The sequence below is a fragment of the Hyperolius riggenbachi genome, chromosome 2 (genome assembly GCF_040937935.1).
Source record: "Hyperolius riggenbachi isolate aHypRig1 chromosome 2, aHypRig1.pri, whole genome shotgun sequence".
Classification (NCBI taxonomy): domain Eukaryota; kingdom Metazoa; phylum Chordata; class Amphibia; order Anura; family Hyperoliidae; genus Hyperolius; species Hyperolius riggenbachi.
In genome coordinates this window covers 258898016-258914214 of record NC_090647.1, presented here as the reverse complement: position 1 = coordinate 258914214, position 16199 = coordinate 258898016, and the positions used below count along the sequence as shown (strand labels likewise).

Sequence of the window (16199 nt, the reverse complement as noted above, 5' to 3'; positions counted from 1 at the left end):
GCTGCAGCGACCAGCAGCGCGTCTACGACTTCCGGGTCACCTGGCTGTGTTGCCAGAGATGACGTCAGCGGCTCGTCAGCTGGGCTTCACTCGCAGGGAGAGAAAGAGGGTGGATGCACACGCTGTTTGCGTCGCACCTCTTATGCCCTTAGGAAGCGTGTCAGCTGACACGCAGGGCTCCACCTCCATATGCTGATTGCTGGGCAGGATGGAGGCGTGGTTGCACTCCCACCTCGGGCTATTTAGCCTCACTCTGCCAGTCTATCATTGTCTGTTGTAGCTAACACTTCACTGTGAAGGCTTCAAACCTTAGTCAGATCCGTGTGTGCTTTGAACCAGCAGGACCCCGGGGATTTCACACTAGCTCAGGAATGAATATTTATCATTGTGATTGTATTATTTGACCTCAGCTTTGCTCTTACTACTCTTTTGCCTAACCATTCTGTACCTCTGCCTATCTGATCTGTTGCCGACCTCTGCCTGTATACTCACTCTGATTTTGCCTAACGATTTTGTACCTTATCTGTCAGATCTGTTACCAACCCGATTTGTTGACCACTCTATTATCTAACCGAGACAGTATTGCCTTCTACTGTCTGCAGGCGATTCCCTTATTGGGAACCTCTGATACCTGTGATACCTGCTCACATACTAGCAGATCGTTACATATATCTTATGTTCAGCATGTCATTGTTGTTCCCAATACAGCATGTGCTCTCATGTAGTAAAATAATATGGCTGTGTGTGTATGTATGTACTGGGAGCAGAGCTGCGACAAAGGACTTGTCGGCTGCAAGGGCTAGAGGAAGCCATGGGTAAGTAGATCTAGGGGAAGCATAGATTGCCTGACGTTTCCTTTAACGCGTCACTCTCCGGACTCCTCCTCCTCACTCACTTCACAGTGCCACTGCCAGCCACTACCACCGGTACTATTTTACTTTCCTTAAACTTTTGTATGGGGAAGCGGGCAGAGGGGGGAGCGCTAGCGGAGGGGGTGGGGGGAATTTCCGACCCCCCCCGCGATCGGGGCATGCTCCCCCCTTATGCCTGCAACCCCATAGGGCCCCCAAAAGCGGGATGTTCGGGGAGTTCGGGGTTCGGCCCGAACATACCGAACATTGCGGCCATGTTCGGCGAACGTTCCCGAACCCGAACATCCAGGTATTCGCCCAACACTAATTGTGGCCAGGAACGCGAAGAATCACTCGCGTCCCCAGCCTGTCAGCTCCTGTCACCGAAACAGGAAGTGGCTGCCGGCGGGGCCAGGAGGATCGGAGGGAGACGGCGAGGGCACCGGACAGCTGCAGCGGGCTATTGGAAGCCCCAGGTGAGTAAAACTCATTTTTTTTGTTTGACTTAAGTGTCCCTTTAAAGAGGAACTGAACCAAAAAAAAGTCACTAAATTGAGTCTCCTTATCCCTTTGAAATGAATGATTAGACACAAAACACTTGTGAAGGGCAATATAAAAGTAGACATATTTGTGCAATACAACTATGAATAAAAGAGAATGGCAGGCTCCATCTTGCAACTCTCTCCCTCCATTTTGCAGCTCTCACTCCATGGGAGGTGCAGAGTCTGATTCTGTGGGCGGTGTTACAGTTGGAGTTAGACATGCCCATTCACGCCCACAGAATGAGATTTGCAGCCCAGTGTCATGAGGTCATCATCAGTCGCCCTGTTACAGGAAAGTGACAGCTGTGGCTTCTGCTGCTGCCCTGCACTATATTGGCACATGCCTTGATAAAGTATTATTATTTTTTCTCTAACTATGCCTCCTGCAGTGTGAGATCGTCTGCTTGTCATCCTGTAGCTCCCCATATATATATATATATATATATATATATGTATATATATATATATTCATATATATATATATATATATATATATATATATATATATATATATATATATATATATATATATATATATATATATATACACACTCTTATATACGTCACTCTTATATACGTCACTCTTTATAAAACTAACCAAATGTACACAAAAAAAATGACAGCCACGCATATGCTTCACTGATATTACTTCACTCTTGCTAATTTCAGGAAAATTTTTTTTTGACAGAAAACAACCCTTTTAGATACACAATCGCCCCCTCTCGTTATCAATTTACATACGTACACCCTAAGAGAGGTTTGGTACTTCACAGTATAAAAAAGACTGAACAGGTTTTTCCCAAAAATCATAAATATATATGCTTCACTGTTAATGCTTCACTCTTTATAAAACTGACCAAATGTCCACTAAAAAAATATGCAAGCACGCATATGCTTCACGGTTATTATTTCACTCCTGTTAATATCAGGAAAAACTTATATTTTTGCCAAAAAGCAACCCACAATCTCCCCCTCTTGCTATTAGTTCACATACACACTAATAGAGGTTTGGCGCTTCACAGTGTAAAAAGGACTGTTATATTTTTTTATTGGATACTTGTTTAGTTTTATATAGAGTGAAGCACTAACAGTGAAGCATATATATGTAGTCATGTTTTTTTCTGGGAAAAACTTGTTCAGTCCTTTTTACACTGTGAAGCGCTTCACTGATATTACTTCACTCTTGCTAATTTCAGTAAAAACATTTTTTTGCCAAAAAGCAACCCCTTTAGATACACAATGGGCTTGATTCACAAAGCCATGCTAACTGTTTAGCACGGGCGTGCTAAACAGTTAGCACGTGAAGTGCTGCTTGTGGACTTTTGCGTGCGCAAAGTGCCGCGATCGCAGACAAAAGTCCGCGTTATCGCACGCAAATGTTCGCGATCGCGGCACTTCACGTGCTAACTGTTTAGCACACCCGTGCTAAACAGTTAGCACGGCTTTGTGAATCAAGCCCAATGTCCCCCTCTCGTTATCAGTTCACATACACAGAGAGGTTTGGTGCTTCACAGTGTAAGGAGGACTGTTATATGTTTTTAGTGGACATTTGTTTAGTTTTATATAGAGTGAAGCATTAACAGTGAAGCACATAAATGTATTCATTTTTTTCCAGGGAAAAACTTGTTCAGTCCTTTTTACACTGTGAAGCACTATAAGCGCTTTTATAAGCACTTTTTAGCCATCAGAACTTTCTGAAAGCTTTTTAAAAAGGGCTCCCATTGACTTACATTAAAATCGCGATCACGGTAAAATCGCTCAGAAAAGTGCTTATAGTGTGTCTGAGCCCTTATGCAGAGAAGGGGAGAAATGGTGAGGAGAGAAAAGCTGAAAGAGAAGGAAAAAGATAGTTAAGTGACAGGACAATATGCTCTGTACAGCACTGCAAAAGATGGCGCTATATAAATCCTATATAATAATAGGCAACTGTCCCTGCGTACAGCAGGGACAGTTGTCTCTGTGTAGCTGGGTCCGTGCTTTTTGCTACTGCGCATGTGCATAGCACGGACCCAGCCTCTCACACACAGGAGGACGGGGCCAGGGAGCCGAGCGGGCGGCGTGTGAGCGGACAGCCGGATGTAAAATCGACAGTGATTTGAAAAGCGCATGGCTAATGTTACCCTATGACTGTGTTCTCACATTAGCGTAGTGATTTTTTTTAAAAGCGCAAACACACTGCATGTAGCATTTTTTGGAGCGATTCATTCAAAAATCGCTCTAAAAATCGCACTCACAAATTGCTAGTGATTGCTATTGTGATTTTGGCGTGCTCTAGTCCAGAAAGAAGAGGTATAGGGACAAATTGAGAATAGCCTGAGATGGAGCAGAGATCTTATCTGTATTGCAGACCCACATCACACAGAGGCTACTTGCTTGTAATGTGACTCCCTGCCAGACACTCACACAAGTCAGAAAGCAGCCCTCCTGGAGTCTAGGGACTGTCAAAAACTTTTCAATTTGTTTAACACCTTATCCAAACATGCAGTCATTATAACAATGGGGAGAGACCAGACAGATTTTTGCCCATGGACCCTCCATGCACAGCTCTACATCATGCTGCCCTCTAATTGCACTTTTATCAGCTAGCCCAGTGTTTCCCATTGCCTTACAACAAAGTTAAGTTTCTAAAGTCCCTCAGCTGGCTGTCAGGATTCTCTTTTCACAGTCACAGAGCCTCCTGATGACTCACTGTGTCAACAAACAAAGCTGCATGGGGATTTGCATAAGCAGGAGAAAATCTCCCATTGATCTCTGGGAGCCTTGCCCAGGCAGAGTAAGTCACAGAGGGTGTGGCTTATCAATATAATTGTATATTATAGTTTATTCACATATTTTATACATATATTGTACTGTTTTTGCCTACAATTTTTAACATGGATTGCAATGCTCTGTTTTCATATTCTGAGTTCAGTTCCTAAGTGTTTTTATCTGCATGGGGAAAACACATTGGTCCTCAGTTTTCCTGTGCAGAAAGCGAGGGGGGTGGGGGGGCCCCATCCAAAGTTTTGCAGGGAGAGGGGCCCATCCAATGTTTCGCAGGAGGGCCCAGTGATGTCTAGTTACGCCCCTGATCGTGTGTATGAGGTATACGTTTCTATCAATGAGGGAAGGTTTTTAATGTGTGGATAAAATGCATCTCTGATCTGTGACAGTTTTATCAAAGCTCGCTATCAAATCCAACACTCAATGCAAAACTCCAATGTCAAAGCAATTTAAGAATGAGAATTTGTATTCTTAGAAACGTCCATGTGTGAATGATTAATCACTGAGACAGCTTTTGGCTCTAGCAGAGGGACTGTAGCGGTCAGTGTAGAGTCTTCCTGTGATCATCGCTCTCAGATTTTTTCCTCCCTTGGCCAAGAATAATCTGATTCTTAATACAGTGTATGTGAAAATGTGATAATCTTTGATCATTGACGACAGATTCTGGGACTGAATTTGTGCTTTTGGCCAGCTATGGTGGAGTCACAGATTTCGGTCAAAGCCACTTCACGTTTCAGATTTGCTTTCTTTCCACAGTATTGCTTTTTGAAATATTTTCTGTAATCATAATTCCATCAAGAGTTACAGCACTGCTTAGATTTGTTTTCTGAAAAAAAAAAGTTATTAAAAAATAGAAATAACGTTTTGCAGATGCAATATGAGCACTAGACATCTTTTCTAGCATAATTACATTGGGACTTCAGAGGATAAGCTGCATACATGAATTCAGCATCAAAACATCTTGTCTGCAAATATATCTGGAAATTGGCTTCATTTTGTTTTTATTTTTTAATTTACGTCAGTTTATCTAGTTATTCTTCACTGTCATGTGAGCTACAAAATCAATCGCATAAGAAGTTTTCCTCTTTGCAGCATTGGTGGCTGGTGTGCGTGTGTGCGTGCGTGTGATTAAAAACTGCCTTGGGTGAGAATTTAACTTGGATCTAGCATGTGTACATTGACCCATTGACATTGCCCTAAAATTTAGTAGGCCAGATTTAGAATGACATTTCCAATGTCTGAATGACAGTCCTGAGCATCTAGCTGTGGGAGGGGTTTCAATATAGGCCACACAGACAGCCCGATGGTCTGTTTGAGAAAAGGTAAAGATTTCCTTTGAGAAAGGTGGATAGGCTACTGATTAAGAAGAAGTTCAATCCCGGGTTAAAGTTCCTCTTTAAAGAGTAACTGTTAGGCATTAAATACAAAATTAATTTTCTAGTGCAGGCTGTTACAATAGTCAAGAGGATGCTAATCAGGCAAATCCAAACTTTAAAATCAATCTTACTGTGCTCCTTCTCTCCCCATGCCCCCAGGCTCTAAGATGGTACGCAGACTAACAGAGACGCAAAAGAGAAGTGACATGCTATGCTGTATCAGCCTGATTGGCCTGAGCCTCTGACACTCACCTCTCTGCGCTGTGATTGGATGCCTGCTCTCCCCTTCACTCTCTATGTTTCAGCCGCGTTAGTGCACAGGGAGGGGGGCCAGAGGTTGTCTCCTGTCACAGTCCTCGACCCCCTCCTCCAGAGGCATGCATCTGCCGCCCGCCGCACGCAGAATTCTCCCTTTTCCCCGTGCTGAATATTGGGGAAGGATAAAGGAGCTGCACACAGACTTCCTGAATAATGGTACCAGGCGCTGCAGTTCCCTTCTATACTCTCTGCACTGCCTCCGGTGGTAGTGCATTGAACAGATGGGAACGCCAGCACTTGGATACATTATTAGGTGAGGCTGTGCCTGCTGCCTTTATCCTCCCCGCTGTGCTCTGAATCAGTGTGGGGAGGAGGGGGAAGCGGAGGGGGGCATTCTTTAACCTGGAGGGCACAAGATGGCCCCTGCTAGGAAAATAATATAAATTTAAGATTAAAAGAAACCAAAACATGGACAGTGCATTACATCTGATATGTAAGTAGAGCAAGCATTTATCTACTTACATATGTATTTTGTGTGGGGGGCATATGATGGCTAACAGTTGTTCTTTAAGAGCTCTTTACTGGGGGTAATTTCAGGATCCGATTTACAGTCTTTTTAATCAAATGTTCTGTCCTGTTCTCCCTCCTCTTTATGCCATACTATTTCTTACTATTTTTTTCACCCCTCCAGGGTCAGAGTTAAAAAAACAAACCCAAAATACCCCCCAAAAAACCTAACAACATAGCACCTAAAACCCCCAAACATCAATGCATACATACACCTGCAATAGAGCTGTCAAACAGGGCAGTATTTGTTTTTATATAATTTTTAATGTAGCCTATTGTAGCAAGGACCTGTTCAGGTGTATTATATCTTACGATTTTGCTGCACACAAATGGAGTATAATAATGTTAAATTCTGTACTTTTTTATATGCTTAAGCAGAGGTGTAACACCAAACCTTGTGGTACCCTTGCAAAAATCTAATGGGAACCCCCCTCTTTACTTCCTAATAGCAAGTGTGTCTAGTATAACATTTCAAGCAAATGAGCCAGTACGGCACCCTCCTATCATTCCTATAGCAAGTTAGCCACTACGGCACCCGCTTATTACTCCTAAAGCAAGAGAGCCAGTACGGCACCCGCTTATTACTCCTATAGCAAGTGAGCCAGTACGGCACCCGCTTGTTACTCCTATAGCAAGTGAGCCAGTACGGCACCCTCTTATTACTCCTATAGCAAGTGAGCCAGTACGGCACCCTCTTATTACTCCTATAGCAAGTGAGCCAGTACGGCACCCGCTTGTTACTCCTATAGCAAGTGAGCCAGTACGGCACCCTCTTATTACTCCTATAGCAAGTGAGCCAGTACGGCACCCTCTTATTACTCCTATAGCAAGTGAGCCAGTACGGCACCCTCTTATTACTCCTATAGCAAGTGAGCCAGTACGGCACCCTCTTATTACTCCTATAGCAAGTGAGCCAGTACGGCACCCTCTTATTACTCCTATAGCAAGTGAGCCAGTACGGCACCCTCCTATCATTCCTATGGCAAGTGAGCCAGTACGGCACCCTCTTATTACTCCTATAGCAAGTGAGCCAGTATGGCACTCTTCTATAACTCCTATAGCAAGTGAGCCAGTACGGTACCCTCTTATTACTCCTAGCAAGTGAGCCAGTATGGCACTCTTCTATAACTCCTATAGCAAGTTAGCCAGTACGGTACCCTCTTATTACTCCTATAGCAAGTGATCCAGTACGGCACTCTTTTATTACTCCTATAGCAAGCAAGCCAGTACAGCACCATTCTATCACTCCTATAGCAAGTGAGCCAGTACGGCACCCTCTTATTACTTCTATAGCAAGTGAGCCAGTACGGCACCCTCTTGTTACTCCTATAGCAAGTGAGCCAGTACGGCACTCCTTTATCACTCCTATAGCAAGTGAGCCAGTACGGCACTCTTCTATAACTCCTATAGCAAGTGAGCCAGTACGGCACCCTCTTATTACTCCTATAGCAAGTGAGCCAGTACGGCACTCTTCTATAACTCCTATAGCAAGTGAGCCAGTACGGCACCCTCTTATTACTCCTATAGCAAGTGAGCCAGTACGGCACCCTCTTATTACTCCTATAGCAAGTGAGCCAGTACGGCACCCTCTTATTACTCCTATAGCAAGTGAGCCAGTACGGCACCCTCTTATTACTCCTATAGCAAGTGAGCCAGTACGGCACCCTCCTATCATTCCTATGGCAAGTGAGCCAGTACGGCACCCTCTTATTACTCCTATAGCAAGTGAGCCAGTACGGCACCCTCTTATTACTCCTATAGCAAGTGAGCCAGTATGGCACTCTTCTATAACTCCTATAGCAAGTGAGCCAGTACGGTACCCTCTTATTACTCCTAGCAAGTGAGCCAGTATGGCACTCTTCTATAACTCCTATAGCAAGTTAGCCAGTACGGTACCCTCTTATTACTCCTATAGCAAGTGATCCAGTACGGCACTCTTTTATTACTCCTATAGCAAGCAAGCAAGCCAGTACAGCACCATTTTATCACTCCTATAGCAAGTGAGCCAGTACGGCACCCTCTTATTACTTCTATAGCAAGTGAGCCAGTACGGCACCCTCTTGTTACTCCTATAGCAAGTGAGCCAGTACGGCACTCCTCTATCACTCCTATAGCAAGTGAGCCAGTACGGCACTCTTTTATAACTCCTATAGCAAGTGAGCCAGTACGGCACCCTCTTATTACTCCTATAGCAAGTGAGCCAGTACGGCACTCTTCTATAACTCCTATAGCAAGTGAGCCAGTACGGCACCCTCTTATTACTCCTATAGCAAGTGAGCCAGTACGGCACTCCTCTGTCACTCCTATAGCAAGTGAGCCAGTATGGCACTCTTCTATAACTCCTATAGCAAGCGAGCCAGTACAGCACCATTCTATCACTCCTATAGCAAGTGAGCCAGTACGGCACCCTCCTATTACTCCTATAGCAAGTGATCCAGTACGGCACCCTCCTATTACTCCTATAGCAAGTGAGCCAGTACGGCACTCCTCTGTCACTCCTATAGCAAGTGAGCCAGTATGGCACTCTTCTATAACTCCTATAGCAAGCGAGCCAGTACAGCACCATTCTATCACTCCTATAGCAAGTGAGCCAGTACGGCACCCTCCTATTACTCCTATAGCAAGTGATCCAGTACGGCACTCCTCTGTCACTCCTATAGCAAGTGAGCCAGTATGGCACTCTTCTATAACTCCTATAGCAAGCGAGCCAGTACAGCACCATTCTATCACTCCTATAGCAAGTGAGCCAGTACGGCACCCTCCTATTACTCCTATAGCAAGTGAGCCAGTACGGCACCATTCTATCACCCCTATAGCAAGTGAGCCAGTACGGCACCCTCCTATCACTCCTAGCAAGTGAGCCAGTACGGCACCCTCCTATCACTTCTATAGCAAGTGAGTCAGTACGGCACCCTCCTATCACTCCTATAGCAAGTGAGTCAGTACGGCACCATTCTATCACTCCTATAGCAAGTGAGTCAGTACGGCACTCTTCCATCACTCCTATAGCAAGTGAGTCAGTACGGCACCCTCCTATCACTCCTATAGCAAGTGAACCAGTACAGCACCCTTCCATCACCCCAATGGCAAGTGTAGCCAGTACAGTACCCTTCTATAACTCCTATAGCAAGTAAGCCAGAACAACACCCTTCCATCATTCATATAGCAAATGAGCCACTACAGCACCCTTCCATCACCCCTATAGCAAGTGTAACTAGTACAGCACCCTTCCATCATTCCTATAGCAAGAGTGGCCAGTACAGCACTCTTCAATAATCCCCAATAGCAAGTAAGCCAGTACAACACCCTTCCATCATCCCCATAGAAAGTGTAGCTAGTACAGTAACCTTCCATCATTCCTATAATAAGTGCGGCCAGTACAGCACCCTTCCATCGCCCCTATAGCAAGTGTGACCAGTACAGCACTCTTCTATCACCCCTATAGCAAGTGTGTGTGGCCAATACAGCACCCTTCCATCATTCCTATAGAAAGTGTGGCCTGTACGGCACCCTCCTATCACTCTTATAGCAAGTGAGCCAGTACAGCACCCTTCCATCACCCCTACAGCAAGTGTGGCCAGTACGACACCCTCCTATCACTCTTATAGCAAGTGAGCCAGTACAGCACCCTCCTATCACTCCTATAGCAAGTGAGCCAGTACTGCACCATTCTATCACTCCTATAGCAAGTGAGCCAGTACGGCACTCTCCTATAACTCCTATAGCAAGTGAACCAGTACAGCACCCGTCCATCACCCCAATAGCAAGTGTAGCCAGTACAGTACCCTTCTACCATTCCTATAGCAAGTAAGCCAGAACAGCACCCTTCCATCATTAATATAGCAAATGCACCACTACAGCACCCTTCCATCACCCCTATAGCAAGTGTGGCCAGTACAGCACTCTTCAATAACCCCCAATATCAAATGATCCAGTACAGCACCCTTCCATCATCCCTATAGAAAGTGTAGCCAGTACAGTAACCTTCCATCATTCCTATAACAAGTGTGGCCTGTACAGCACTCTTCCATCAGCCCTATAGCAAGTGTAGACAGTACAGCACCCTTCCATCGCCCCTATAGCAAGTGTGGCCTGTACAGCACTCTTCCATCACCCCTATAGCAAATGTGGCCAATACAGCACCCTTCCATCTTCCCTATAGAAAGTGTAGCCAGTACAGTAACCTTCCATCATTCCTATAACAAGTTTGGCCAGTACAGCACCCTTCCATCACCCCTACAGCAAGTGTGGCCAGTACGGCACCCTCCTATCACTCTTATAGCAAGTGAGCCAGTACAGCACCCTTCCATCACCCCAATAGCAAGTGTAACCAGTACAGTACCCTTCCATCATTCCTATAACAAGTGTGGCCAGTACAGCACCCTCGCATCGCCCTTCCATCACCCCTATAGCAAGTGTGGCCAGTACAGCACCCTTCCATTATCTTTATAGCAAGTGTGGCCAGTACAGGACCCTTCCATCACCCTTATGGCAAGTGTGGCCAGTACAGCACTTTTTCATTATCTTTATAGCAAGTGTGGCCAGTACAGGACCTTTCCATCACCCCTATGGCAAGTGTGGTCAGTACAGCACACCCGTGCATGTCCATCTCTGTTGTACCTCATACAGTTGGTATTTCCCTTTTATAGGGACTCAGCAACAACAAAGTCCATATTTGGGCAATGATGTCCTTAATATCAAAGCTGAAACTTACCCTGCTGGCATCTATGTATAAGGTTAGCAAAACAATTGTAATGTGGGAGATGTTGTTTTAAAGGTGCATTGTATCCCATTTTATTTAATTTGAAGAGCAAGCAGCAATGTGGGGCCCTCCCTATAACGCATTTTATATTCCTTATCACACATGCAGGGTGGTATTTCCCAGGGCATTTGGAGTCATTTAAAATAGCTCCTGCGAAAAGCAAATTTATTTATGTAGCCTACTGTTTATGGGACAGCTGTGGAGCATTGTTTTGTAATGATTTTTCCATATCCATAGAGGCTGATGAAATCATACTTGCTCCATATCATTAATGGGATACCATTGTTCCATCATAATTAAGACTCTACAGGGACACTTATTTGAGTCAGAGAGTGTATCAATGCAATAAACATATGGAAACTATGACAAGGACATGCTATAAAGATTGCACCAATGGGCAACTAGTGACTACAGAGCTACCCATGACAGTACTTCATATCGGAGACATCTGATCTGTTTGTAACATACCTCATGGCTCAGAAAATTTAATTAACATGTCTTCTCTGCTGACACTTTCTGTCAGTGATGAGCACACTGGGAACTGTCACTGAAGCTGAAGAGCTAATAAATAATAATAATGCATATGATTAATTTAATTAGGAAACCTTTTAAAATAAAAAGTTAAATACTTGTCTGTGTAAGCTAGGCATGCACTATTAGATTAGTGGTAGATCAGGTAAACTATATTTACTTGATGTTGATTGTGTGCCTGGGGTACCACCATGTATCAGTAGGTGTTAGATAAGATTTAATTTGCGATACAGTGGCCAGGTGGGGTGGTTGGTAAGTAATTTGTCAAAAAAAAAAAAGCACCAAAAGCAAATAAAGCACAATGTGCTCATACCCCTACATCCCCATAAAATATGTCAGTTGGCAACTAAAAAAGGGTCCATATTGCGAGACTTTAACAGGGATAAAACACTGCATACATGTAAAAACAATAAAGACTTTATTGGTACATATTTAAAAAAACCACCAACAAAAAACGAAATGGCTCATACAGAAAAAATACAAATAGATATGGGTGAGCAAAAGAGTCCACCAATGCATAACCAAGGTCCTATATCAACAAATAGCATTCAACGTTTAACAGCACAAGGTACTTTTTTAATCATGCAGCAAACCCAGACGGCTGGAGAGTGGAGGTCTTTTTTTTGTTAACCCTGACAGACACCTAATATCAAGCCTATTAATTATTCTATCTTGCCATTCATGTTACAACTACTAAGAAAACAACCTTTCTTCCAACACGCAGGCAATCTAATGCATTTTCTTGGGGTGGGAACAGCCTTGTGCCAAGTTGCAAACAATATACATAAAAGTTGCTTGCAAGCTGCAATCATTTGCATCTCATTGGCCAACTATATTAATAACTTAGTATGTATTTTGTTTTGTTTTTTCATTTTTCCCCCCTACATCTTGAGGTACCTATAGACTACGTTGATTTCCTGCTGATATACAGCAGATTCGATCACTGTGATAGAATCTGCTGTGAAATCGATGACGCAAACGGTGACCGATCAACCAATTTCCATCCGAAATCGATCTATTCAGTCGATCTGTCCAGGCAGAAAATTTTGTTCGATCACCAGCGGGTCGGGAGTGTGTAATTAGCGGCATTCAATTTGGCCTGAACCGACGCAGCAATACATCACCTGTCTGCTGGTGCTAGTCCCCGGGTCTGTGCTTTCCCTTTCTCCAGCTGGTCTTCTTCTGCATCTTCTCTTCACTTCCTGTTCCGTCCTGTGAGAAGGGAAGTTAAAACAGTAGAGCGCCCTCTACTGTTTGAATTTCCGGCTTGTCACAGGACAGGACAGGAAGTGAAGAGGAGATGCAGAAGAAGACCAGCTGGAGAAAGGGAAAGCACAGACCCGGGGACTAGCACCAGCAGACAGGTGATGTATTGCTGCTGGCCGGAGGAGCAGGGGCAGCGAGGCAGGCAGTGGCATCGGCAGCTCCACAGGTTGTGAATCGATTTCATGCTAAAACAATTCAAAATCTGTGTGCAGTGTATGGACAGCCAGTAGATCCCTCTCCGATCAAATTTGATCAGTGAGGGATCTCTATCTGTTGGTCGATCTGGTGGCAATCAACCAGTGTTAAGGCAGCCTAGTGATGATTACAAGTAGCCCAGTAATGTATGGGTAAACAGAGTGTGCACATTATATTTACCTACTCCAGGGCAGCATTGGCTCATCTCAGTTCTTCCCAGCAGTTGCAAACTCTTGGCTTCTGTATCGCATGCTTCTGATACATATCACATGATTAGGTGATGGAGGTATACAGCATAAGAGTGAGCGGCTGCTGGAAAAACTGAGGAGACTTTACTCAGCACTGAAACAGATTATTATTACACTACTCTCTGCTCCTCAGCAACTTTGCAGAAATGCCAAGAGGAGTGGGCCTCCATAGCTCCCAGGTGCCCCCGCGATTGCCTGGGTCACGGCCTGGGATGTAGTTATGCCCATGGGCTACATTCACATTTGAATAACTATTATTATATTTCTAGTGCTTGAAATGAGCAAATAACTTCTATTGTTGTGTAATTATTTAATTATATACAAATTATGTTGATTGCCCCATAGGTGTGTCTGTTTGTATGTATGTATGTATGTATGTATGTATGTATGTTTGTATGTATGTATGTATGTATGTATGTATGTTTGTATGTATGTATGTATGTATGTATGTATGTAGTGGTGCTGCTGCTGGTAAAATTATCCTTGCTGGGGGCACCAGATAGGTCAGAAATGGCTCTGCATATGAAAACTATTACAGTTGCTGATCATCTTTGTGCAATTTCATCTCTAAACATGCACGGGTATACAGGTGAAAATTAGCAGCATATTGAACACTTCATTCTAGCACCTATTGTATATAAAACAAATCTCACTTGAGATAACTTCATACAGACATTAATCTCAAAGAAATGGAATTGATTTTTTAACTGGGTGTCATTATTTTATGTACCTAGTTTTCATTTCTTTTAATGTTTTCTTTTTTTCCTTTCTAGAGCTTCATTGTACCAAACAATTTATGACTGCTGTCCTACTTATGATGAATAGTGTTTTGAAGCTGAACCAGTCAATAAATTCCAAGAAATTAAATGCATCTCATTAGAACATGCTCCTCCCAGTCTATAAAACACTAAGCAGGGTACACGGCTGGCTTCTCACAAGTCTTTTGTAATATATGACTTTCGTGTTCCCAAGCCTTTTATTTTTTTGCTGTATCACTCAATAAGGATTGTCAGACAATATTATGTGCTAAATCCCTTTCAGCTCATGAAATGATTAACAATATATCAATCACAGCTACAGTAGATACACACCTGACAAAATAAGATGCGGCAGGAGTTGTTAAGAAAGCATTTTAACAAGTCAAATCCTTAAAAATGCTGTCCTTTAATTTTATAGACTTGTTTACAGATGTTTCATTTTGCATTTGCGTTGCATTTCTGAAGAACTTTGAATACAGTACATCTTAAATTCAGGGTTTCTGTAACGATCGGTGTAACACAGAGAGGGTCTGATTACCGGTGATCTGCAGTATCACCGAGAATGCAGAATATACCCGATTATTGATGATCTGCAGTATCACCGATAATCAGATATATCTTCTAACCTCTGGACACCTGAGACATGAGAGTGTTTGGTGCAACAGTAATACTTTGAGGAAAGCACCCGTGGGATGGGTGCTAGACAGTAGGGGTAACTGTTATGGATCAGCTTCCTTCCACAGGCCTGATGCTCCCCAAGGGGCGGAGCCAGGCTGAGATAATGGGAAGGACAGAACGTGAGTGACACCAAGGAGAAGTGTCACTGACAGATCTGTGAACTATCTCCTAACAGGAGAGATAGTTTTCGAGGTCGAACAAGCCAGGTCGTTAACACACGGACAGATACAGTACAGAGAAAGTAGGCAATCGAAACACGATCATTGCTGAAAATCTGTATGCAGTGCGTTTGCGAATTGTATGTTCCCATTGTCACATTGTATGATACATTGTTACAACACTTTGCTGATCACTGGTGAAAAGCACTGTTGAAAAGCACCCTTAAGGCCTCATGCACACTACATGCGATTCCGATTTGTGATTTTTAATCGATTTTCACATGCGATTCCGATTTCCGATTTTTAATCGGTACTGCGTGCTGAGTTTTTTTCTCCATTTTTCTTTTGATAGCATCCAGGGAAAATCGGAAGCGCAAATTGAAATCGTAAATCGGATTTGCAATGTGCAGGGGGCCTTAGTGTGAACCAGCTGAGTGCAGCTGTGTTTGCAGGAATAGCTGGGTGAGACGCATGGTTCAGAAAATGTACAAGAACTGGTCCAGAACGTATCACAAAGGTCCTGAGCATACGCTTCACTTTCAAACTCTCCTGAAGCTATCAGCGGCACCATCAGTAACAATGCATCCGTCAGCAGAAGGTGTCCCGGAAATTAAATATTTTAGTTAATTCCACTTTTGCAGGTCAGAGCAGCCAGGTGCCTACAACACAAACGTAACATATAACCAATTAAAAAAATGACACAAAGTTTTTTTTGCAAGTACTGAAAATGTTGGAACATAGTAACACAGAGTGCTATTACAGCCAGTGTGATCACATAAGTGAAAATGAAGTGCATGGTTGCATGCACATTTAATGCACATTGTATGCAGTTTGGAATTGGGCCGATTAAAATCATCAAGAGCAGGGCCGGGCCGAGGCAGAGGCGAAAGAGGATCTAGCCTCAGGGCGCAGTGTAGGAGGGGACACACAACTCAATCAGCTATCATTCTCCTATTGTGTTTGAAGCAGAGAAAAATAAGAAAAGGGGATACATGGCAGTGACTGCAAGCCAGATAACTAGAGATTAAGGTGTTGGGGGCCTGGGGTACCTCTTAGTCTAATAGCAATCAGTGTGTGACGGCTGGGGTGGAAGGGATGCAGGGGCGCACTTTAAAGTCTCAGCCTTGGGTGCTGGAGGACCTGTCCCAGCTCTGATCAAGAGATACATTTCATCGGCTCAGCTCCAAGCTATGTACAATCTGTACATAAATCAGAGTAATTAGCATCTCATTAACAATTCTACTTT

General features: G+C 43.7%; 1 protein-coding gene across 1 annotated transcript; it reads left to right on the top strand.

Annotated features, from left to right (window-relative positions):
• Window positions 1-5459: 5459 nt before the first annotated feature.
• LOC137544952 (uncharacterized) lies at window positions 5460-14239 on the top strand. The gene is made up of 5 exons (XM_068266046.1): window positions 5460-5478; window positions 6912-7421; window positions 7534-8168; window positions 8312-9176; window positions 14133-14239. The coding sequence occupies exons 1-5, from the start codon at window positions 5460-5462 to the stop codon at window positions 14237-14239; spliced, it is 2136 nt and encodes a 711-aa protein (XP_068122147.1).
• Window positions 14240-16199: the final 1960 nt, after the last annotated feature.

Coding starts and splice junctions, on each gene's coding strand:
- LOC137544952 (XM_068266046.1), top strand. Junction 7,422..7,533: donor TTCTATAACTCCTATAGCAA/GTGAGCCAGTAC, acceptor TTACTCCTATAG/CAAGTGATCCAGTACGGCAC. Junction 8,169..8,311: donor CTCCTATAGCAAGTGAGCCA/GTACGGTACCCT, acceptor TTACTCCTATAG/CAAGCAAGCAAGCCAGTACA.